Raw genomic sequence first — 25,364 nt, forward strand, 5'->3', positions numbered from 1 at the left:
GAATTGATTTACTCAGTTTTTGATCTTGCTCATTATTCTGAGAATAATTTTCAATCTGAGAATCCGTACTTTTTTTAAGTTATGGAAATGTCTTAGCAAGTATCTTTTAAAAAATATTGCTTTTTCTCTCATTTTCTTCCTGTACAGAATACTAGGTAAATGTTGGAGCCTCCCCATGTATTGCCTGTACTTTTAAACTGCACTTTTATGTTTTGTTTATTTGGTTTTGGGATTGAACTTGGAGCCTTGCACATGCTAATCATGCACTCTCCCACGTAGTGGTACCTCAAGTCTGTGTACTTTCTACTTTGAACTTCTGATTCTCCTACCTTGTCTCCTGAGTAGCTGGGATTACAGGTGTGTGCCACGGTTTCTGGCTATACTTAAATATTTTAAGTTTATCTTACTTCTGTGCTAAGTATTAGAGTATTGACTCCTTTTATGTGACCTTGAAAATTTTTTTCATTTCCAGGTGAAATAAGTTTTTAAAAAACCTATGATATAGACTTTTTCTTTTCTTTTCTTTTTTTTAAGAGTAGGAATTTTCCAAATGAGAAGAGTCAGAACTCCTACAGGGCTAGAGGGGACTTTATAGGGTTTACCCTACTGTAGAATTTAAAATAAGCATGCTGAGCATACACACATAAGAAATTATGAAATAAAGACAGGCCTAATGATAAAATAACATATATTTAAAAACTGAATTAGAAAATTGGATCATAAAAAGAAGAAGACAAAAAACCATCATGGACAAGCAAGTTTTAATCCAAGGAACAAAAGAAATTTTTTTTCAGTACTGATAATTGAACCCAGTGGTAGGCTACCACTGAGCTACATCTCTAGCCCCTTTAATTGTTTTATTTTGGGACAGGGTTGCTGAGTTGCCCAGTCTGGCCTTAAACTTGTGATCCTCCTATTTCAGTCTCTCTAAGTCACTGGGATTACAGTAGTGCACCCCTGTGCCTGGCTATAAAACCCTTCACAATGTATTAATATAATTCACATATAAATGAACTAAAGAAGAAAACAACACAACAAAACCATTCCATAAAAGATATGTAACAGAACCCAAGAGCAAGAATCAAAGACCTTTTTCCTGTCTTTTGAGCTTCAGCTGTCATTGTTCTTAAGTTTGGAGCAGGGGTTGGGGAGGTGGGGGTGGGAATGTCCAAGCAGGATCCACTATGTCACGTTCTCTACTCTTGAATGATCGACAGTTTGACCATCTTCAAGTATTGGCAAATTTTTTCTCTCCCCTGTCAAATTCTATAACCTTATTCCATTTTAATGTCATTTTCCTGGCAAGGACGAGGACCACAGTATGATGTTCAAACAGAAACAGTGATGAAAAGCATTTTTATTTGTTTTCAGTGCTAAATTGAATTGCTTCTGTTGAGATGAGCATATGGTTTTATATTAATTATTAATTATGTTTATATATATTTTTATATATTTTATAATATTATACAATTATTTTATTCCTTGGATTAAACTCTGCTTGGCCATGAATTTTTTTGTGTGTGTGCTTTTTGATCTTGTTATCCTTGATGGATTTAGATTTGATCATATTTTATGTAGTTTAAATATTTTTATTTAAATATTCTTATTATTTATTTATTTATTTATTCTTAATGTTTTTATTATTCTTACATAATGAGTAGAGATTCTGTCTCTTATTTTTATTTTTTATTTTTTGGTACTAGGGATTGAATCCAGGAGCACTTAACCACTGAGCCACATCCCTAGCCCTTTTTTATATTATATTCAGATACAGGGTCTTGCTTAGTTGCTTAGGGTCTCACTGAATTGCTGAGACTGGCTTTGAACTAGCCATCCTCCTGTCTCAGCCTCCAAAGTTGCTGGGATTACAGGCATGTGCCACTGTGCCCAGCTTTGTCTTCTGTTTTCTCTTCTCTGGAACAACATGTACAAATTAAATCTTGTAGGGTTGGTAGAACTCCTTTGTAAAGCTGGCCTGTTAGAGGTTTTTTTTTTTAAATATTTTTAATTGTAGATGGACACAATGGTTCATTTATTTTTTATTTAGTTTTATGTGGTGCTGAGAATCGAACCCAGGGCCTCACACACATGCTAGGCAAGTGCTGTACCACTGAGCCACAACCCCAGCCCCTGTTAGAGGTTTTTGATAGATATATTTAAAATGACTGCTTCATTTCCTTATGTTATAGTTTTGCATTTGATTTTCTGTTTTTTCTTTCTTGACTGAGTTTTGGTAAGTTGTGCTTATCTAGGAAACTATACTCTTCTAAGAAAATAGTCATATTTTCCATTTTTGGTTGGGTACAAACATGTTCTTTTATGATTTAAATAACATTGACCATGTCTATATTTATATCCCCTTTTTTCTCTGATATTGTTTACTTGTGACTTCCTTCTCTTTTTTCCTTATTCTGTTTTATCAAAAGTACATCTAGTTTAACATTCTTTTCAAAGAAATAGCTCTTGGGAGTTTATTGTGTGTGGCAGACACTATTCTAAGCACTGGCGTGAACAAAATGGATTTAAAAAAATCCCTTCTTTGTTTGAAAGTATAATGTAAGGTGGGCAGGCAGTCAGTAAACAGTAAGTAAAGCAAATTAGCAAATTCCATAGTAGATTAGAAGGTGATGATTGTTGTGCAAGTAGATGGTGAATATGGTTGAAAATTGAACATATGATTCCACTGGTAGAGCCAACAGGATTTACTTAGCATTTGTGTTGTAACATGAAATTATAAAAATATTATAGTAAGAAACCAGTGCCCAGGGAAAGGGTCAGTTCTTTTCCTCTCTCTCAGCCTTTCTTCACGAACCTCAGGGGTCCCTATCTTTTGGATTATATATAACTACCCTGGGAGTTCCACTTCTCCCTCTTGAAATGTAAACATACCTGTACCAGGCTTTTTAAAAAATAGTTTTAAAAATTATTTTTAGTTGTAGATGGACGCAACACCTTTATTTTTATGTGGTGCTAAGGATTGAACTCAGTGGCTTCCCCACGAGAGGCAAACACTCTACCACTGAGCTACAACCCCAGCCCCTGTACCAAGCTTTAAGGCTAGAGGTTTAACAGATGCCTGTGAAAACAGCTGGTTCTTCTTATCTGTTTCTGTAAGCATGCTTTCTGTTAGAGACCTGGCCCAAGGCCTACAGCCTTGTAGATTAGGAACACTTTTAAAATGAGGAAAAAAGCCCCAATGAGAGGATGGCATCTAAGATGATGCCAAATAACATATATATATATAGTGAGAAACTGTGGATCAGGGCTCAGAATTTGTATTCTCTGGGACGCCCATGTAAATAAAGTTTGGAGTTCTCTCCGAGTGCTTCTGGTTAATTCTCGATGGGTCTGTTTCCCACAACAGTGAGAGGAAGGGAAGAATCAAGACATATCCAAGAAGCTTGGCCTACAAAATCACAGTGACAGTTGCTGACGGTGTTGCTTGGGTTGCACTGTTTTCTACATTTCAACTACCATATTTATGTTTCTTTCCCTATATTTTATTTGGAGTTGATGCACTGTTCTTTTCTGAGTTAAGAGAGTAAATTGTCTAATCTAAATCTTTCCCTTTTTCACTGTAACATTTTAATTTCAGGTTATATATTTCCCCTGTTAAAAGATAAACTTAGGCACTTAAAATTTGCTTTTCGAAGTTTATTAGAGCCAACAATGATTCATGAATTAGCTTCTGACCACAATTGGTCCAGGACTTCACCAAAGAGGCATGAAGGAAAAACTTTTAAGAGATACATGTGGAGCAAGGCAAAAAAAAAAAAAAAAAAAAAAAAAAAACTTGAGTGGTTAATGTGGATTGGAGCCAGGTGCTGTAGCAATTTGTAATCCCAGTGGCTCAGGAGGCTGAGGCAAGAAGATCACAAATTGGAGGCAAGTCTTAGCAACTTAAAAAGACCTGTCTCAAAATAAAAATTAAAAGGGCTGGGGACATAGCTCAGTGGGAGAGCATCCCTGAGTACCATAAAGAAAGAAAAATGAAGTGGTAGCATTAAAGTCCCTAGCTATAGATTAGTTGGCCACTTCAGATCAGTAGTGCTTAAGTTTCATTTTCCCCCGGCGTGGTGTTCTCCATTTGTTGGGTTTTCGGTTTACTCAGGTAGGCACTCAGGCTCTAGTACTGCCTCAGATAATGGCTTCCCAATAAACCATTTTAACACCCTAAGAGCTGTGTTAGCCGCCTTACACAAATTTTTATCTGAATTGTTTTTCTTGTCATTTAGTTTTTAATATTCTTTACCTTCCACTGTGATTTTTCTTCAACCCACACATTACTTAGAACAGTATTTTTTTCAACATTTCACAGATATATTTCAACATTTAACAAATGTACTTTTAAATAACTTTTGGTATTGATTTCTCTTTCTATTACATTTTATTTAGATGATATTGTCTGGATGATATTGATTCTTTGATGATTGTTGAGGCTTGCTGTATTAGAATAGAGTTACTATAATGAAATGCTCTAGGCAACTCACTTTAAAAAGAGAAAAGAGAGATAGAGATATAGTTCAGTTGCTGGGGTGCTTGCCTTGCATGCACAAAGCCCTGGGTTCAACCCCTAGCACCGCCAAAAATTTAAAAAGAAGAGACCTAGTCTCAAAAATAAAAAAGGCCTGGGGCTATAGCTCAGAGGTAGAGCAACATCCCCCAGGTTCAATCCTTAGTAACACATACACACACACATACACAAATACACACACACACATGAAGGGAGGGGTGGGAAGAAGAGGAAGAAGGCTTATTTAGTTTATGGTTTTGGAGGTTCAAGTCTAAGATAAGGAGGCCCTTTTGATTTGGCCTCTGGTTTGGGTGGCTCATCGTGATGGGTGTGTGTTGGAGCAAAATGTTACATCTCAAGCCAGGAGTTGAGAAAGAAAGAAGAGGAGTTCAAGGCCCCACAGTCCCCTTTGAAGGCATATCCCCAAAGACCTAAGGACCGCTCATTAGGCCCCACCTCTTACAGATCTCCTGTACCTCCTAATACTACCACCTTGGGGACCAAGACTTCACATAGAAAACTTTGGGGGACACCCAAATTATATCAAACCATAGTACTGCCTTGTGACATGTTATGCTCATCCAAAAGGACTCAATTCTGCTGTATGGATGCAGATTTTTCTATATGACCAATAGAGTAGATTTACTGACTTAAGTAGATTAAATCTCATGTTTAAGCAGAATCCTTTCATCTAAAAGCCAAACACTGGGGAAAGCAGATGAAGAGTACAGGTGAGCATCTTTCTCTTTCATGTGTAGATTGCAGGCTGAGGAGCTCAGGGGTGAAGTAGGGGAGCTGCACCCAGAGTGGGCTTGGATCCAGGAGTGTCTAAGAGCTGGCTGCTCAGAAAGGCTTTGTCAGGAAATTAGGGACAAGATCTGGGGCTCAGAAGCAGTGATGGGCTGAAGCTCCATAAGGCCTTGCTGTGTGAGGTATATTCTCTGAGGACTGAGGATCCCGCAATCCACTGGTGACACCACATTCTAGTTCATCCCAGATCCTGTGTTGTGTCTGTGTCCCCAGTTACCTCTGACAGCAGATAATTGCTGCAGAATCTAAAATTTCTGTCTTCCTCTTTGGAGGGGCCTGCACAGAATAAAATCTGCCATCTGGACTTTTCTTGGAACCACTGATTCTGGGAATCACTTTGTTCTGTGGCAGTGCAGCTAGGAAGCTGCCAACAGCACATGATTGTGCTGTGTGCTTAGGTCAGTGTGCACCCTACTGCTCCTGCCAAGCTCTCCTTGTTGGCTGTGTGGAAGTCAGGGACCACTCCCCTGCATCGCAAAAAGGGACATGGGTGTGGGATGCCTGGTATTGACCATGGACCAGATTTTCAATTTCCTGAAAGGAAGCTGATATTGTAAAAGACCCTTCAATGACCTTGGCCATAAAATAGCCAGTTTAATGGTGTGTATTGTAAGGTGCTGCTGAGTAGGTGTAGCTTGTTAAAGTTGTTCTCTGTCAGTTGGCTAGCAGCCAATGGCTGGGTGCTGGAAGGTTCTAGAATTTCTCTGGACTCCACGTAAGGACAAGAAGTGGTTATGTGAGGGTAGGGCATTTGAAACCCTCCAGGATGGGCAGTTAGAGCAGGATGAGCCTAGTCCCCAGGGCAATGGCTTGTTTGGTGTGTTGAGGGCTCTTTTTAGAAAATTGTTTTACTTTGGTGGGGTGGCCATAACAATGTGCCACAGGCTAAGGTAACTTAAACAACAAAAATCTTGTGTCTCACAGTTCTGGAGGCTGGAAGTCTGAGATCAAGGTGTTGGCAGGGTGGGTTCCCTCTGAGGGCTGCAAGAAAAGAACATTTTCCAGGCCTCTCTATGGCTTCCAGATGGCCGTCTTCTTCCTCTGCTTCTTTACATCATCTTTTCTCTGTTGCTGTCCAAATTTCCTTTTCTTATAAGGACTCTGGTTCTATTGGATTAGGGACCACCATACTGACCTCATTTTAACTGAATTACCTTTGTAAACACCCTTTCTCCAAATTTAGTCATATTCTAAATTATCAGTGGTTAGAACTTCCACCTAAGAACTCTGTTCATCCCCTGATAGCCATTTCAATGTAGGCTTTAACCTCCTCTAATTGAGCAATATTCATAATCTTCTCTAGTATTTTGTTCTTAGGCATGAAAAATATTCACAGATTTTGGTAACAGAATTAATGCAGGTTTTAATCACTAAGTAATTCTTGTCCTAGCTGACTTATAATAAACAGCATGCCTGAAAGCCCCTGTTTCTTTCTTCCTTCCAAGAACATCGTTCTTTCCCCGTTCTTTCCTCTAAAAATAGATGACCTTACTCTGGATGTTCTTGTTCTGTTTTGTTTTCCTCCAGGGGATGTACCTCTTACCCCACAGCCAAAGTGCACTGATTTCCAGAATGCCAACCTCCTCCGAGGCACCAATCTCAAAGTGCAGTTTCTCCTCTTTGCACCTTCAGATCCTAGCTGTGGGCAGCTACTGGAAGAAAGCAGTGACATCCAAGACTCTGGGTTCAATGCCAGTCTGGAAACCAAACTAATTATTCACGGATTCAGGTGGGAGCTAACCAGCCAGTAGGATCTCTTCAACTGAGAACTATGAAGGGGACATAGTGCCACAGGAATTTAGTGGGGAGCAAGGGGAGGATTTACTGACCATCACATGATCCATCTCTCAAGCCCTGCTGTTTTGGAAGACATCTCATCAACACTCACACCCCTGTGTCCTTCATTCTTGTGAGTCATGAATATGTACATGCATACTCACGAACAGTACATATATGTGTGACCTTGACAAGTCACTCCATACACGGAACTTCAGTTTCCACATCTGAATTAAAGAAGTTGTAGGGACATCTCAGTGGTTCCTGAGTGAAAACATCATGCTATTACCCCTGAAGTGTGGGCTGTGTGACATGATTCATCTCAGACAGTAAGGTCACAGGCTTTGTGAAGTTACCCAGGGGTAATGGCATGGTGTTTTTACGTCGGGTTTTATTTCCTTTTTTTCACTTTTTCCCTGGTTTTGTGACCTGAGAAACTTCTATTTATGGGTACTTCCATCATACCCAAAGTTTAGTGTTTCTCAGGAGTGAACACATCTCTTCTACAAGTTCTGATATCCTACGGTCCAAATTTTGTCATAACATATAGTCACTGAGTCTCAATTCAATCACTCCTTCCTTCCAACAACTTTCACCCGAAGTCCAAGACAAGACCAAGAACAGAAAGGTTCCCAGGAGGAACAAAGGAGAGACTGTGGTGGAATAGTAGCACTGTAGAACCACTCAAGTTGAGGGTATCTGATGAAGAGTAGGCACAGAGGATCACCACTTCCTGATTCCTGTCCTCTGCACCTCCTGGATCCCTGGATTCCCAGCCACATAATTCCTAGACATTCCCTCCTCACCCTTGTTCCAAAGTCTGTCCTCAGGCAAGCCTCACACTCAGTCACTATCCAAGGCTGAGCCTGTGCCTCCAATGCAGGGATGGCTAAGAGAGCTGGAGAGCTCATCAGGCCAGTTGTCTGTCTGCTTCTATGTCCCCCCAAACCCCTTTCCATGGCACAATCCAATCTGCACTCCTCTGCCCACATGAGCATGCTCAGATTGTTCCTATAGTGGAGGTTATTTCAAAAACTTTATTTCTGATCCCAATCTATTGGGAAAGATTTCTGAAAAAATTTCCATCACTCTGTTTCTACAGAAGTCTCATTATACCTTAAGTTTCAGAAAAACAGGGACTATATCTTATTTTTTTTATCTCTTAGAAAACATATAACATACTACCTGGCCCATAGGTACGCAACAAAAGTTTGTTGAATGAGTGGATGAGTGAATGAATGAATGAAAACATCCTCAAGGAAAGAGCCTATATTCTAGAATAAGAATTAAGGTCACAAATATAAAGTTTAGGGTACAAAGTCATCTTTTCCACAAATAACACAAACAGGAGTTAGGCAGTGCGTGTGGTTTATGTAGTTTAGCATTGCACAAATGTGCCTGATTGAAAGCAAATGGGTTGAAATTCAGCTTGAGCTCTGAGCCCTGGCTTGAGGCTGCAACTACCTGGACCATAAGGCACTCAGGTATAATTTACACAAAGCCTCCTCTGTTGGCAGGAGGCTTGGCAACTTTGGGATCATGTCCTCCGTGTATCCAAAGTACTGCATGATAAATTCCCCCTTATACCTACTTTCTAGTTTTGACTTCTTCTCTGGGTTGGGATTAACAGAGGCTTCCATGACAATGGATATCAGCTTGGCAGGTCATTTTCCTCTCCTTTTTGTCCCCATGTCTAGGGCTTTAGGAAAAAAGCCTTCCTGGATTAATACATTCATTAGAGCCCTTCTGAATGCAGTAGATGCTAACGTGATCGCTGTGGACTGGGTTTACGGATCTACAGGTGTCTACTACTCGGCTGTGGAAAATGTGGTTAAGCTGAGCCTGGAGATTTCCCGTTTCCTCAGTAAACTCCTGGTAGGTGCAAAAGAGCTCAGGGTGATTTTGGGCTACTTACAGAGGAGAGACAGGGCACAAAGAGAAAAAACAATCACCTGTTAAGGGGGCTCAGGGCAGAAGCAGAGCCCTTCAGGGCTTGTTGGTCTTTAGATCAAATCTCCAGTTAGTCACTTGGTGTTGAACCTGGCTGAGGCTCCTGCTCCTCCTCTGTAAAAGGAGTAGTAGATGGGCAGTGCAGATTGCCTGGAATTTAGTGGCTCCTTAATAGGGGATGTCCTGGTCATTAGTCACACACTTTGAAGTGAGGGGATTGTCAGGGAAGGGAAGAGGAAAAGTGATTGATGGATGAGAGGTCTGCCCTTTTCTCCAAATCATGGGTGGTGGGTGTGTCTTGCCCAGGGCACTCAGCCTCTGAAGTCTGTGGGAAAAGTTGTTGTGATCCAAAACAAATTCACTGTCAATGCCCATTCCAGGCGCTGGGTGTATCAAAGTCTTCTATCCACATCATTGGAGTTAGCCTGGGGGCCCATGTTGGGGGCATGGTGGGACATTTCTACAAAGGCCAGTTGGGACGGATCACAGGTAACATTTTCCCTGACCATCCTCCCAGGGTTCAGAGATAGAAAGGAATTGCCCTGGACATGCCTCTTTTGAGGTAGGCAGAGTGGTATATTGAGCCATTATATGATTGAGTCATCTATTACCACAACATTTATTTATTGTAGTTGTTTTACATAAAATGCTATCATTACTATTGCATGATCTCTAATATTAGTATCAGAGGCTGTGTACTTCTGAGCTCCAGTGTCTAGATCTATAAAACGAGCTGTAAAATCCCTTATCTCCTTGGCCCACTGTGGGAATCACCTTCAGTTTTGCTACATACCTTCAAATGTGGGAGGGGGACTTTATGCTTCAGGAGCCATTCTCAAACAATAACGGACTAGGGCGATGTGGTAAATACCCCAACTTCCTGGCTCTTTGGTGGGATAATTCTGAGTCATGTTCCACATACTCTTCCAGTGAGGCCCCAATGGGGTGAGAACTAGTTGCCCCTGAAGGTTAATATGAGCACATTAGCCATTGCCAAATGGTTGGTATTATCAAATCATTTTAGAGCCAGAAAAACTGGGTCATTGAAGGTTACCACAAGAGAGACAACTGTGAGTGGGGTTTCTTGAGTGAGGTGGTCCTGAGTTAGTTCTCCCAAACCTTGGTCTTTGCTGGAGCACTCCATGATCTGAACTGGAGGGGTATCCAGGAAGGCGTATGGTGGTCCCATTGCAGTTCCTACAGCTGAGAGGAAAGGGAGCTCCTAATAGCTATCTGTTCTTGCAGGCTTAGACCCCGCTGGACCAGAGTACACCAGAGCCAGTCTGGAGGAACGCTTGGATGCTGGAGATGCCCTCTTTGTGGAAGCCATCCACACAGACAGCGACAGTGAGCAGGATGGGGGTGGGGGATACTTGCGTGTGTGACGTGTCTGGGGAGAGGGAGTAAGCACAAGGTAGAGGCCAGGAGGCTGGCACCTAGTGGTATGGCCCTGTCTCTCTGAGGGCTTCTGCTGTACAGTCATTACGAGAATGATCTTCAAAGTCTCTTTCGGGAGTCGTTCTGTGACCACTGAGACAACTGGTTTTCTTTTTAGCGGCCAATACACGTAGGATTTTCGTTTATGGATGAAACTCGCTTGTTTGGGAGTCCCTCTCTCCGATTCAAAACCAGACTTTGTACTGAGAAGGGATTGGGGAGGACGTTGCTGCCCAACTGATATGGGAAAGCTATGCTGCTTTTTCAGGGTGATTGTGTCTGGTCCCTGGGGATGGGGAGATTCCTCTCCCCATCTGGACTCCCCTTCTCCCCTGTGAACAAGCCCAATCCTCAGTGCAATGGAGAATGAGAAGCCCCCTGCCAATGGTGACAGACACAGGAAAGACCCCCCCCAACTCTCAATCCATTATATCCAAATTAAGCCCTTCTGATCAACTGGGAAACAAGGTGGACAGTCTTCCTCATTTCTACTTGATAGAAAATGCCCAGAGTCTGTGCCAAGCACTGTACTCAGTGTCATTGAAGCAAGGAGAAATAACATCTGGTCTGACCAAAAGAGTTTTCAGTCAAGTGAGATCTTGTCTCAAAATAAAAAATAAAAAGGGTTGAGGATGTGTCTCAGAGGTTGAGAGCCCCTGGGTTCAATCCTCAGTACCAAAAACAAACAAAGATACCAAAAAAAAAAAATGGTACCCACATTCACCAAATAAAATCAAGAAATACTCCTCAATCAAGTTTGCATGAAATAATATTATGAACTTGGTAAATTTGAAGGAGATGTCTCATTCTCTGTGGTTACAAGCCTTCTCTAGCAACCAAGACCCACAGACAAGTGATTCTGGAAGAAGCCCATGTAGCCTCGTTCACACCTTCACTGCCCAGAGGGGAAACCAAAGCCCATGGCACTCTGTCTGCCTCTGTCAGGTGAATTAACCTTGTTCATTAATAACACAAGTCCCTTATGCCCCTAATTTGGCTAACCAGATGACTTATTAGGTCTCCAGTTACCTGAGATAGGTCTTAGGCCCTTCAAAGTTCCTGATTGGATTGAAAAAAAATTCATTCCATTTATTCAATCCATCTTTACTGAGCTATGTAACCAGTACTGAGAATACAGCAGTGAACAAGGCTTAGACAAGGTCCCTGCCCACTCAGAACTCATAGGCTTCAGGATCAGGCACTTATCTATTTATTCACTCAATAACTATTAGGCACTCACTACGAGCCAGGGAATGTGGTAGGTGGTAAGGACCCAGCAGAGAAATGTCAGGCAAAAGACCTGCCGTTGTGGATCTTACATCCAAAGAAACAAATGAGATGATTACACATTTTGATTATTATAATGAAGAAGCAGTGAGGGTGGGGGGTGACAGGTAGGGGATCTGCTCCATAGGATTCTTGGAGAACATCTGCTCAAGAAGAGGTGGGGTAAATCTTAGCGGATGAGAACAAGTCAGCCCTGGGAAGGCTGGGAGAAGAGCATTCCAGGTACAGAGGATCCCTCCAGCTAGAAGTGAAATGCAGGCCTGGACACAGGTTTGTTCTAGAGACAAAAAAAGGGAACCATATGGTTAGAGGGCAGCGAAGGAGGAGGAGGTGTTGAGTGTGTTGGAAGAGGGAACAGTCTAGGCTGGACTCTGCAAGGAGCTTCCCTTTGGTTCTAAGATCCCTGAGAATAGGGCAGTAACTTGGATTTCTTTAAGAGACTGCAGCTTCTATACAGGGAACCAAGTACAGGAGGGTACTAAGGGAGGCCCAGGACAGGGCAATTGCAGGGGTTGTCTGGGTGAGAGGTTGGAGACTTGGGCCAAGGTGATGGCAGTAGGAGAAAGATTCAGAATACATTTCTAAATATACTCTGAGATAGATCTGACCACACTCAGGGCTGGGTGTGGGAAGTGAGGGTCAGGCCGGGATTAAGGATGATTTCTGTGTCTCTGCTTAACCCTTGGGTAGATTTCATTAAACAAATAATTCACCGTTTCTTACAACAGTGACAGATGACCTGAAGGAGAAAATCAGGGTCCCTGGTGGTTGGGCTAACCCAGCCTGGGGTTGGGAGAGGGGTCAGATGTGCTATATGGGAGGGCCTAGGATATAGCTCTTTGTAGTCACATCATATTTCCACTCAGTGAAGAAAGCAAAAAAGTATGTTTTGCGGGAGACTGTGGAAATGTGGTCCCAAACTTATTTATCTGAAGTATTGCTTGAAGGAAAACAGAAACTAGGAAATTTACCAAGTTTATAATATTTTTTATAATACAAACTTGATTGAGGAGTATTTTCTTGATTTTATTTGGTGAATGCAGGTACCATTTTTTTGTTGTTGTTGCTTCTTTGTTTTGGTATTGAGGATTGAGCCCAGGTGCACTTAACTTCTGAGCCACATCCTCAGCCCTTTTTATTTTTTATTTTGAGATAAGATCTCACTGATTTGCTTAGGGCCTCACTGAGTTGCTGAGGCTGGCTTTAAACTCATGGTCCTCCTGCTTCAGCCTCCTGAGCTGCTGGGATTACAGGTGAGTATGGGTATCTTATACATTGATTCTTCTTTGGTTCAGCACGACTCATCTTACAAAGTCTTGGAGCTCTTTGGAGTGAGGTGGACACAGATAGGGTGAGCTCCTAAGGCCAGAATTCAGGCACTGCTGCCAGTGGACCCTACTGTGGGTCCCGGAAGATATGTTCCTGAAGTAAGAAGGTAATGGGATTATGCCTCTTTCAGATTTGGGCATTCGGATTCCTGTTGGACATGTGGACTACTTCGTCAACGGAGGCCAGGACCAGCCTGGCTGTCCCACGTTCATTCATGCAGGTCAGAAAGCCAGAGCATTGGTGTTTGCCTGCCTCACAAGCTGGAGACCAACGTTGGTCTTCACACTGAATTGACCAGTGAGGTCCACTGAGGGTTTTCTGACAATGCCCTTTGCTGAGTCCTATAGTGCCTCACTCTGCACTTACCAAGAATCTTTGGAGACCTGAATTTCAGACAAATTTTCAGCCTGATTTTGGAAGCATTATACTTGTGCTGCCTTCCCCACTTACCTTAGGCCCTGACACAACTTCACATCACTCAAGCCAATCACTTCTTATTCTTCCTTGTGCCCTGATTTGTGGCAAAGCCCACACAAGCTGCATTCTCTGCAGAGTGGGGCTGTGGTAGAAACAAGCCAATGGGCCCAAAGCTAGTTAGCCCAGGAATCCATTCACTGCATGACCACTTCACCAAATATAAGAAACTTAACTGTTTTCTAAAATTATCTTCAAGATCTCCTCTTCCTCCTCTTCCTTCTTCTTTGTACCCAGAAGCACTTAATCACTAAGCCACATCCCCACCCCTTTTTATTTTTTATTTTGAGACAATGCCTTGCTAAGTTGCTGAGGCTGCTTTTGAACTTGCAATCTTCTGCCTCAGCCTCCCAAGCCACTGGGATTACAGGCGTGCTAAGATGATCTTCTTGAACACATGCAATCAATATGCATTTCTTCTATTCTACATACATTCTTCTGGAATGTTCTTTTTGAATATATATTCTTCATAGCATTATTTATTTAAAAATATTAAATTTGTCAAAAGCTAAGCATTAAGGACTATTTAGTCATATTCTTTGTATGACCATAACTAATATATTGACACTTCATATAGAAGTTTTAAATGCTGATTTCTATGTTTCTTTTCTGGCTTCACTATATTCTTAACACTTTAAGGATACCTTTGACAATTTTATTGAATAATCACTAATCTGCTTTACCAAATTTAGTAGTTTTCTAAAAATATGCTTCTTTTTGACAGTTTATTGAGTAATTTCAGTTATTTTGATCAGGTGGCCTAATTTGGTTTCAATGGTGTTGGAAAATTTCAGAAGCATTTTAATGAACCACTTTTCATTTCTTCTTCATACAAATTTTGAGAAAGGTATGGTTTGTCTCTGCCTCAGCTCCCTGTTAATGAAGGAAGGAACTTGGTTGTGGCTTGGGTGTCTCAATCTCAGGGGAAAAGAAAGTCAGCTCAAAATTCCATCCTGATTACCAGTTTCACAAAGAGGGTCCCAAGGGATGGGGTGGGGGCTAAAGACCCAAGAAGCCTGCCTGGGGTTGTAGCTCACTATTTACCTTAGCCCCAGCCAATCCAGCCAATGGGAGTTGTTGCACACTTTTAAATAGGGTAGCAATAACAACAGTAGAACCAAGCTTTTAGTAAATTGGGGAACTTGGCAGACTGATTGCATCAGTCATTTGGCCAGTCAAGTGTCAGCACTTCAGCTTCAGAGACAACTGATCATGATTGCCTCACTGCTGGGTTAGGTAGAATGAAGTTGTAAAAAATTGGCTGTGTGGTTGGTGATGAAGAAGGCAGCCAATCATGTCCAGAAGTAGAGTCGGCATCTTCCCATCTTATAAAGGAGAGTTTGCATGATCACAGAAGAATAGCTCTGAAGTCAAGCAATTTCCACTGTAGATTAAGCTTATATAACTCAGGAAAAGGAAAAGGGAAAAAGTGGTAACCATGTCCATTAAAACTTAAGAATGTGACTCAGGGGACATCCTATGTATTTATAGCCTTCTCGAATATGAAATTTGGTAGAGTTACAGTAAGTAGCATGAAGGGAATTTCCATTTGTCTTGACTGAAAACTTGGCTGTTTTTTCCCTCCGGTTCAGGTTACAGTTATCTGATCTGTGATCACATGAGGGCTGTGCACCTCTACATCAGTGCCCTGGAGAATTCCTGTCCATTGATGGCCTTTCCTTGTGCCAGCTACCAGGACTTCCTTGCCGGAAACTGTGTGGATTGCTTTAACCCTTTTCTGCTTTCCTGTCCAAGGATAGGTAAAATGTCACCCTTTGGACTCGCTTTGACAATGTGGGGAAAGTTCACATCCTGCCAGTTGTCACCTCTTTACCTTCTAAGTTCCAGTGGTTGAAAGACCTATCCAACTGAGGGAAAGAAAAATTAACCCAAGAGGTGTTAGCCTGTTCTCACAGAAGATAGCAGCTGGCCCTCTGTGTTCTGCCTCTCACCAGCTCTCCTGCTCCCTGCTGCCACACTCCCTCTGCACCGACAGCCCCTCTCATCTGGACGCCCAGCCTCAGGACACTCTCTAGAAACATTGGCACAATGTGGAGCCCCTGCCCTTCTCTGACAGATGCTTCTATAAGTCCTTCTTACTAGGTTGGCCATCTCCAGCTCTTCACAGCCCCTTAATTAGTGTGTTCTGGGGAAACTACAAAGTGGCACACGTGCCTACTTCAGAGGTGCGACATTGTGATGGCCACTGTGATGGCCAGTGTGGAAGGAATTGACTAACAGCTGGACCACTTGGGCATGTTCCTGAATGATCCAGGCCAGTCTGGGGAGAGAAGGCTGATGGATCTGTCCTCTAACTTGCCTGTGTAGACTATTGCTGCAGATATCCTGGGGTTATACAGGGTGAAAACTCCTGAGTAGTGGAAATACTCCTCCCCCATTCCACACTCTCCCACCTCCCACCACTCCAAACTGCAGCAGCCTAACATTGCTTATACAAATGAAGTGCAGTGCATACCTGCTTGATAAAATGTTAGAGGAAGGGTATCTTACCATAACAAAACAAACTAACACTATTTCAGGCTCAGTGGATATGTGTCTGCATTGTCCCCAGATGTGATGGACCAGTCGATGTAACAGCCACTTCCCATTGACTGCCCAGCCTCAGCTCTCTCTCCACTTTCCCTTGCACTGAACACCTTAGGGATGCTAACCATGTGTACTTCCAAGGGTATAGCACATTTCCTCATCATGTGGGCCTTTGCCCTAACTCTATTCTCTGCCCTGATCACCCTCTCCCTGAATGCCATCTGCAGTCTCCAGGTCCAATATTTCCCTTGCACTGTTTTTGCTGCACAGGATACAAATGCCATTAAACGGTCAAAGTAGACTGATTTGCAAGGAAAAGACATAATTTTAAATTTCTTATAATTACCTATTGAGAGTGGGTCATGGTGGCACATAGCTGTAAAACCAGCATCTCAGGAGACTGAGGGAGGAGGACCGGGAGTTTGAGATCAGTTTGGGCAACTTAGAGAGATACTGTCTCAATATAAATTTTTTTTAAAGGATTGGAGGTGCAGCTCTGTGGTAGGGTGTTTGTCTAATAGGTGCAAGGCCCTGGGTTCAATTCCCAGCACCTGGAATGAGTACACAGTGTAGCTGTCTGTTTCTGGGTATGCGAATTAATTTGTATTTGGCTGGGTGCTGAGCCCAGAGCTCAGACTCTGGTTACACAAGACCTGGATTTGAATCTCAGCTTTTCCATTTCTCCTGAAATGGCCTCCTCTTTGCTTCTTAATTTCCAGGGCTAGGAGACCAAAGTGGTATCAAGATAGAGCCGCTTCCCAAGGAAGTGAAAGTCTACCTCCTGACCATGCCCACGGCCCCCTACTGCGGTGAGTAGGGAGAAAATGCATGCTGTGTCAATGTGCCTTTTGGAAGAGTCCAGGACTCCAACCTGGATTGTATCCAGCCCAGTGTTGGAGCCCAGTTGGGAGGCGAAGGACTGGGGCAAAGATACACTGGGAGGAGCAGTTCCTGGTTTTAGATGGAACCAGACTGTAAGAATGAGGCCAGTCCACACTTCCACAGATGAGGTCTTGGGATATTCTATCGTTCATGTACTGATCCTCTTTTCTTCTCTCACCCAGATTTGCTCTGGGGGTTGGGTCTCTCTAGAGCAGTATTTGCTCACACTTCTGGGTCCTTCCTTCCTACACATTTCCTTCCCCCTCCTTGATGAACACTGTATATGTCTCCCACCAGGCAGCCCTACTGGATGAGGGTCGTGGGTAATGCACCCTCCGCCAGCCTTCCCCTTTACAGACACATTCAAATGGTCCATAGTTGCTTTCACTGCATTTCTTCGAAGCTAAAATGCCCGTGATCATAAAAGATGTAAAACATGAAAGCCTGTCTTAGGACAATGTAGTTCCTTCTTCCCCATGCTATTTATGTCTTCACTGTACTTCCTGGTTTATGTGTGTTGTCTTGGGGTCTTCCTGACTGCTTTGTGATGTGTACAGGACACAATTGTGCTGGTTTGGATGATACATTATGTGTCCATCATTTTAACTGGTTTTCTGATTAGCTTGTGTTGGAGTTAGTGGAGGGGTCTTTGTGACTATTTCTTCCAGTTACTGGAAGGCCTAGTGCAATGTGATATGGAGCCCAGAGCTCAGACTCTGGTCACACAAGACCTGGATTTGAATCTCAGCTTCTCCACTTATCGGCTGTATGATCAGGAACAATTTACTTAAGCTTTCTGGACTTCTTATGTGGAAAATGGAAACAATAACAGTACCTACTTGCAAGAATCAATTGTGAGGATAAAACAAAATAGTACAAGGGAAGTCTCTGTCACAGTGATTGGAACTGAATAAAGAAGCATGTCCTTTCCTTTCCTTAGAGAATTTGAGAGAAGAACAGATGGAGGTGTTGCTACCTTCAAGCCAGAGAGAATTCCTGGCCACATCTCTCAGGGTCAGAGTAGGTTGCAGAGTCAACAGTGGGCTTTCTATGCGTGTCAGTCATTGGCCAGCCCAACTCTGAGAGAAGTGGGTGAGAAAAGGGAAGCTCTGAGGGACCAAGCAACATGCCCATGGTACACAGTTGGGTGAAAAAAATCAGCATCAACCTCAGATATTTTGACTCGCAAACCTCTGTCCTTTCCGTGCAGCTCCTTCCTCCATGCTGGCCTCTGTTTCCACTCCGTGGTCACTTCTCCCACAGGCTGAGGGAGGAGGTGGGGTCTCAAGGTGGAGGCATGGCTGTCAGCCAGATGTCCTGGCTTCTGATTCCACCCCCTGGCATGTGGCAGTAACCTGAACTGGCTCCACCCTGTCTGCACAGCTAGGAACACAGCTGCAGGAGAGCCTGGGACTCTTTTTTTTTTTATTTTTAAATTTTATTTATTCCAATTTGTTACATATGATGGCAGAATGCAATTCAATTCATATTACACAAATAGAGCACAAATTTTCATGTCTCTGGTTGAACACAAAGTAGAGTCACACCATTTGTGTTTGCATACATGTACTTAGGGTAACAATGGCTGTCTCATTCCACCATCTTTTCTACCCCCATGTCCCCTCCTTCCCCTCCATCCTCTTTGCTCCCTCTATTCCTACCATGCTCCCCACCATCCCCATTATGAATCAGCATCCTTATATTAGAGAAGACATTCAGCATTTGTTTTTTGGGGATTGGTTACTTCGTTTAGCATTATATTCTCAATCTCCATTCATTTACCTGAAAATGCCATGATTTTATTCTCTTTTAACACTGAGTAATATTCCTTTGTGTATATATACCACATTTTCTTTATCCATTCATCTACTGAAGGGTATCTAGGTTGAATCCACAGTTTAGCTATTGTGAATTGTGCTGCTATAAACATTGATGTGGCTGTGTCCCTTAAGTATGCTGTTTTTAAGTCCTTTGGGTATAAACTGAGGGTTGGGATAGCTGAGTCAAATGGTGGTTCTATTCCAAGTTTTCCAAGGAATCTCCATACTGCTTTCCAGTTTGGTTGCACCAATTTGCAGTCCCACCAGCAATGTAAGAGAGTGCCCTTTTCCCCACATTCTTGCCAACACTTACTGTTGTTTGTATTCTTAATGGCTGTCATTCTGACTGGAGTAAGATGAAATCTTAGAGTAGTTTTGATTTGCATTTCTCTAATTGCTAGAGATATTGAACGTTTTTTCATATATTTGTTAATTGATTGTATATCATCTTCTGAGAAGTGCCTTGGCCCATTTATTGATTGAATTATTTGTTTTTTTTTTTTTGGTGCTAAGATTTTTGAGTTCATTATATATCCTAGAGATTAGTGCTCTATCTGACGTGCATGTGGTAAAAATTTGCTCCCATTCTTCAGGCTTTCTATTCAGTTCACTGATTGATTGTTTCTTTTGCTAAGAAGAAGCTTTTTAGTTTGAATCCATCCCATTTATTGATTCTTGAATTTAATTCTTGTGCTATAGGAGTCTTATTAAGGAAGTCAAGTCCTAATCTGACATAAGGGAGATTTGGGCCTACTTTTTCTTCTACTTGGTACAGAGTCTCTGGTTTAATTCTTAGGTCCTTGATCCACTTTAAGTTGAGTTTTGTGCATGGTGAGAGATAGGGGCTTAATCTCATTTTGTTGCACATGAATCTCCAGTTTTTCCAGAACCATTTGTGACTATTGAGACTATCTTTTCTCCAATATATGTTTTTGACCCTGGGACTCTTGAAGGTTAAAAGCATTTTAAGGTCCCTGCTAAGATAGATTCACAGACTCCTGATTTTTCTATTCATGTTTGTTGTGAGACCTCCTCCTTCTACCAAGAAACATGGCCCTGTATGTTCAAAAACCACAGAGAGGCACAGAAGAGAGCAAGCCAGCATGAACACCTGCTCACCTGTGTATTGTAAGTCTCTGATTCTGAGGATGGAAGTAGGTCTTCCCTCCAGGACCAGGCATGAGCAAACCTATCTAAGAATGCTCAGTGGGGCCCAGCTGCCAGCTCACAGCTATCCAGCCACTCCCAGGCCTTCATGGCATTGGGCTCCCATGCCAGCACCCTTGGTCCGCCTGCCCATGAGGACAGTGATCACCCTTGATTTCTGCCAAGCATGTGCCAATAAGAGCAGAAGATTTTCTATAAATAATATTTTTAAACAATATTACTTTTGCTTTATAGAACAGTTTTTCACACAGTGCCTTCTCTCCATTACCTCATCTGATCCTCACCATGTCCTATTGGTGATGTTGGGATTACTGATTATAGTTGAGGGAACCAAGACACAGCAAGGTTCAGTGGCTTAGGTCAGGTGCCAACAGCCTGTGAAAAGCACGTCTGGCCTTGGATCCAGAACTCCCAACCAGCCAGTCAGGGCTTACTGCATGCTGCTACCTATGTCCTACTCCCATGTAGATTTGATCTTACAACCAGTTCTCATCCATTCAACCTTAGGCCTGGGTTTCTTGGATTTTCCAGAACCATGTAAAGAAAAGACAGGCAGAACCTTAAGAAAATTTCTCGATCAATCATATCTGTTAGCAAAGGAAGATGTGATATCATAAGTCAAACTCATCCCAGAAAATTAAATTTCTAAAGCTTTCATAAGTCAGGCTCACAGGTATCCACTCCAGTTCAGACTTTGTCTATCCCCATAACAATCAACATCCCATAGTAAACAACTGGGAGGGAGAGATGTAAGACATGGCCTTTGGTGTTTTCCCCTGTGGAGGGAGGAGCGTACAAGCATCTCTTTGCTTCTCATGAGTTTCTGGCATCTTGGTGCTTGCCAGTGAGCTCTGTTACTAATCCTGTTGGGCCCAGAAGGATCACAGCACTCCTCCAACTTAGTACTGAGTTCACCTATATCCCTTGAATGCCCCTCACCACCACCCAATATTCATCCAGGAAATGAAGCAAGTGAAAAAGTAAAAGTACAGATAGGGGAGAGGTGAGGAGTGCATCTTTAACCATGTTCCCATCACCCAAGGAGCTTGGGAAAATTTTCTGAGAACAAAGTTACTGCAAAATGCTACCAGGTGCACCTACTACTTGATAAGAAAAGGATGGTGCATTAGGGGAGTTGTAATCTTCCTTACCTTTTCTTGCTAGAGGGATGATAACCCTGGGGGTATCACCATCTGCCAGGCTGCTTGCCCAGTCTGTGTCAACAACACTCTCTTTGAGAGTACCAGCATCTGTGCTGCCCAAGGGAGGGTCAAGATGCCACACAGGTGACCAGCTGCCACAGGGAGGGGAATAACCTTCTCTTATACACATAGCTTGGTTCTCGGACACTGTGTTTGGGAGGGGGAGGATCACTACTGTCTTTTAGGAGTGAATTATTTAGCATACGTCTTAGTCTATTTGTGCTCCTATAACAAAAATCTGAGACTGGCTAATTTATAAAGAATGGAAATTTATTTTTTCATAGTCTAGAGACTGGGAGGTCCAAGATGAAGGTGTTGGCATTTGGCACCTATGAAGTCTGTTCTCTTTGCTTCCGGGATGGCACCTGTTGCTGCGTCACTGCCATTCTTCATATGGCAAAAAGGCAGTTTGGAGCAAAGGGCCCTGACTAGTTCCACTGAGGTCTTTTTTTTTTTTTTTTAAATACTGGTAATTGAACCCACAGGCACTTACCATTACATTCCCAGTCTTTCTTTTTAAATTTTTATTTGTTAGTTTTTGAGATAGGGTCCCATTAAGTTCCCCTGGATGGCCTTGAACTTGTAATCCTCCTGCCTCAGCCTCCTGAATATCTGGATTACAGGTGTGTGCCACCAGGCTCAGCTCACTGAACTACTCTTGAGGAATCTGTTATCATGACTTAATCACTTCTCAAAAGTCCCCACCTCTTCATACTGTTGTGTTGAGAGTTAAGTTCAAATGTGACTTTGGAGGGGAAACCAACATTCTAACCATAACAGTAAATGCTAGGTTCTTTTGGGTTCAAGATTACATAACCATCATAAAGACACCAAATAAGGGAGAGTGAGACATTCTAGTTCTGCAGATAATAAAACTGTCATTGAATGCTTCCTAGGTACAGGCACTGTCCTAATAATTTTATATGTATTAATTTGCTTACTTCTCACTCTGACCTGTGGGACATCTATTTTTACTATTCCCAATTTACACTTGAGATGACTTGGGATCTGGATCTGCTGTGGGGTACACAGCTACTAAGAAGTAGAACCGAGATTCCCAACTGCTCTGCCACTTTTGGGGGCTTTCCAAACATTGCATCTCTGCCTTCTGCCTTAGTCTCTGCTGTGCTTTGCTTTCCTAGTGCATCACAGCCTAGTGGAGTTTTACTTGCAGGAGCCAAGAAGAAAGGACACAAGCATCAAGATCACCTTTGTTAGCAGCAATGTCACCTCCTCAGTCAAGATCACCATGTACGTAAGTGTCCCACGTGGCTGACCCCTCTCCTCAGGAGTTGCCTTTACATTTTCCAAGTGTACACACTCCAAACATCCCAGGTCAGGCTGAGATTGCCAACAATTGGACCTAGATGACCCGGCTGGTGCAGCACTTATGTAGACTGACCTATAGACGCATTCTGGGGAAATGTCCCAGGTTAGTACAGGTTAGTGTGGGATTAGTACAGGTCCAAGCAGGCAGCAGTAATGGATGTCCCAACAGGTGGTTAGAACATAGGAATCAGGTCCCTAATAGGAAACAGTGCTCAGGAAGGCCTCAGTCACTAGCCCAGGGAAGGTTGGCCAGAGTTTGGGGAGCACCCAGGATTTTGGCAGCAAGTCAGTGAGCTGAGTACTTTCTATTGGATCAGTTCAAGGTCATGGTATTTCTAGAAGGGTGTTTACCTCACCTCTCCAGAACACTGTAGATCGGTCAACAGTGGCAGAGTGATGTCAATGATGCACATTCCTGGCTGTGTCTTAGAATCACCTGGAGAACTTTAAAAATGGGGTCCACCCCACCAAAGTTCACTCCAGATGAACCACACAGCCAAAGCTCCATGAGTGGGTCTAATGGACATCCACAGGTTAGTGCCTCCTCCCAAAAAGACTTACATGAATTTTGAAGATGGCCACCAGAACATGTTAGCTTCTACCTTCAATTTTTTGAATTTTAATCTTTAAGATAAAAAATTGGGGATGGGCCTTCCAAGAGAAAGTATGTTCTTTTTCCTACAATCTTTAGCTTTGAGCAACACCAACATTAACTTTGAATTGTAGAATTTACCGGAGTCAAGTTCCCAAATTACTCACATAAAGCATCTTTCATATTCCTTCTATTTTGTAAGCTCCTCAATCTAAGCAGTTTCTTAAAAGGAACAATCTTATTTTTCCTCTAACGTATTTCAAAACATTTTGAAGAGTAGGGAATTTTTAAACAGTTATACAGTATCTTCCCTCAAAAGGAAAAAAACAAACTATATGCTTAATCTCAGACTAAAAGCTACACCCAAAAGATATGTCATCACTGCCAAGGAAAGAGAAATGGGGCTGGTAAGGAAGGTCCCACCCTGCTACATGGTGTGGAAGGGACCATGGCCCTTCTTTCCCTCTTTCTGCCCCAGAGCCCAGGGAGGAACAGAAAGGGTGGGCAGACCAGACCAGGGCCCAGGAGGCAAGTTCTTTCCCTCTAGCCTGGTGCAGTCCTTGCTGTCCTTCTCCCTGACTCCCCAACATCATACCCTCAGGACTCTTCTGGAAGGGCTGAGCCTTGTTCCAAATTTGATGACTTTCATGGAAGGCCTCTTCTTCCACACTTGGATCTTACCATCTCTGGCCTTTATCTAAGGTCCCACAGCCCTTTTTGAAGCACTCCACCAGGCTGGGCACTTCATAATCTGCCTGCATCTTTGTCTCATTCTCCTTCCTCAACTTTGTCACTGATGAGGTGGTGCCTGCATCTTGTACACTGATGAGGAAACTGAGGGCAAGGCCAAAAGAGTGGATTAAGAGAGACCTGGGCATTTTCACTCTGGGCCTTCTAGGTGGAAGTCCAACTGTTCTGAACACTGTGGTCCAAGCTCACAGTGGCCCATGGGGAAGCTGGGATTTATACTTAGGACTGTGTGAATCCAAGGCTACCTTGCTAGGTTAGGTCACTTGTCCAAAGCCAGACAGCTTAGAAGAGACAAAACCTGGGGTCCACCCCAGCTCTGTCTGACTTCAAGACCTATTGTTTTTATTGTTTTTCCATCCGTACATTCATACCTGGCTTAATGCAGAGTACCCTTACACTATATTCTTGAACTCAGGGTCCCTAAAAGAGGGTTTCTATTTTCAAATAGTTTCATCTTAAAGTAAAGCCTCTCCTTTACTTGTGAATCCAAGAGTGAGAGACATTTTTCCAGATATGAAATTCTAAGAGCTACTATTTTGCCACAGGGTCTACTCTTTTATTCTCAAAAATCAAGAAGTATTTCTTGAGTCATGGTCAAGACTGAAAATGTGTGGGTAAAGGGGCTGGTGAAGGTAATACAAAGGACCATGGTTCCCACCTTCAAGGAGCTAGTCCCTTTATGCATGACAACCAGCCAGTGTGATCAGCAAAGTCCTATCACAGCCAAAGAGGAAGCGAAGCAGAAAGTTCCAAGACATTCACTTTCCCTTTCCCTGTCCCTAGACCTGGACAGCAACTCCGGGGAAGAGGAGTCATAGCCCACCCTGAGCCACAGTGCCAGATAAAACAAGTGAAATTAAAGTTTCAGGCTTCCAGCCATGTTTGGAATAAAAACAGGAGTACCATTGTTGGGAAGTTCTGCATGGCTCCTCTACCCGTCAATGACAGGTGAGCCCCCGTACCCAACCCCACCCCAGATATACACACACACACACACACACATACACACAAACACACCAAGAAACCACCCCTCCCTTAGGTGCATTGCTTGTTGACATTAAATTTTGCCATGACATTTACCATTTTAGCATCAGAGAGGACCAAAATCCCAGGGTTTTCCTGAAGCTCCCTAGTGGGACCTCTAGGGTTAGGGATGTTAGGAAGGATGACAAGGAGGGTGAGATAAGAAGCAAGAAAAGGAGGATGGGCTTTGATTCCCCACCCCCACTTCAATATAAGAAACTCTCCTTTATCTGCTTTATGTGTTTGGTATCCATGTAAAGTTTTATTGGAGCAACATTTTCTCATTGCCTATTTCGTCCTTCTTAGCCTCCACTTCAAGTGTGTCTCTGGTACAGTCATGGCTATGGATCTGGAATCCACATTCCCTTTCCCCTTCCTCTAGCAATCATTTATATTATTTGTATTACCACCCCTGGACACTTGGAGGGCAAGGATAGGCTCTATTGTAGAAGACTGTAAACTCCTGTCACTGGACA

General features: G+C 42.8%; 1 protein-coding gene across 2 annotated transcripts in view; it reads left to right on the forward strand.

Moving 5' to 3' along the window:
• Pla1a (phospholipase A1 member A) overlaps positions 1-25,364 on the forward strand; it is a 35,252-nt gene that overhangs the window by 6,800 nt on the left and 3,088 nt on the right. The window contains exons 2-10 of one of the 2 annotated variants that reach the window (XM_026394512.2): positions 6,851-7,052; positions 8,797-8,974; positions 9,430-9,538; positions 10,295-10,396; positions 13,233-13,322; positions 15,169-15,336; positions 16,843-16,932; positions 22,337-22,449; positions 24,649-24,777. In XM_026394512.2, coding sequence (XP_026250297.1) covers positions 6,851-7,052; positions 8,797-8,974; positions 9,430-9,538; positions 10,295-10,396; positions 13,233-13,322; positions 15,169-15,336; positions 16,843-16,932; positions 22,337-22,449; positions 24,649-24,693 — 1,097 coding nt within the window. In that variant the 3' untranslated portion in view covers positions 24,694-24,777. Of the gene's footprint in view, positions 1-6,850; positions 7,053-8,796; positions 8,975-9,429; positions 9,539-10,294; positions 10,397-13,232; positions 13,323-15,168; positions 15,337-16,842; positions 16,933-22,336; positions 22,450-24,648; positions 24,814-25,364 lie in introns of those variants that run through there. The other variant, XM_026394505.2, reaches the window with a different exon arrangement.

The sequence above is a fragment of the Urocitellus parryii genome, chromosome 2, assembly GCF_045843805.1.
Source record: "Urocitellus parryii isolate mUroPar1 chromosome 2, mUroPar1.hap1, whole genome shotgun sequence".
In the NCBI taxonomy this organism is placed as follows: Eukaryota; Metazoa; Chordata; class Mammalia; order Rodentia; family Sciuridae; genus Urocitellus; species Urocitellus parryii.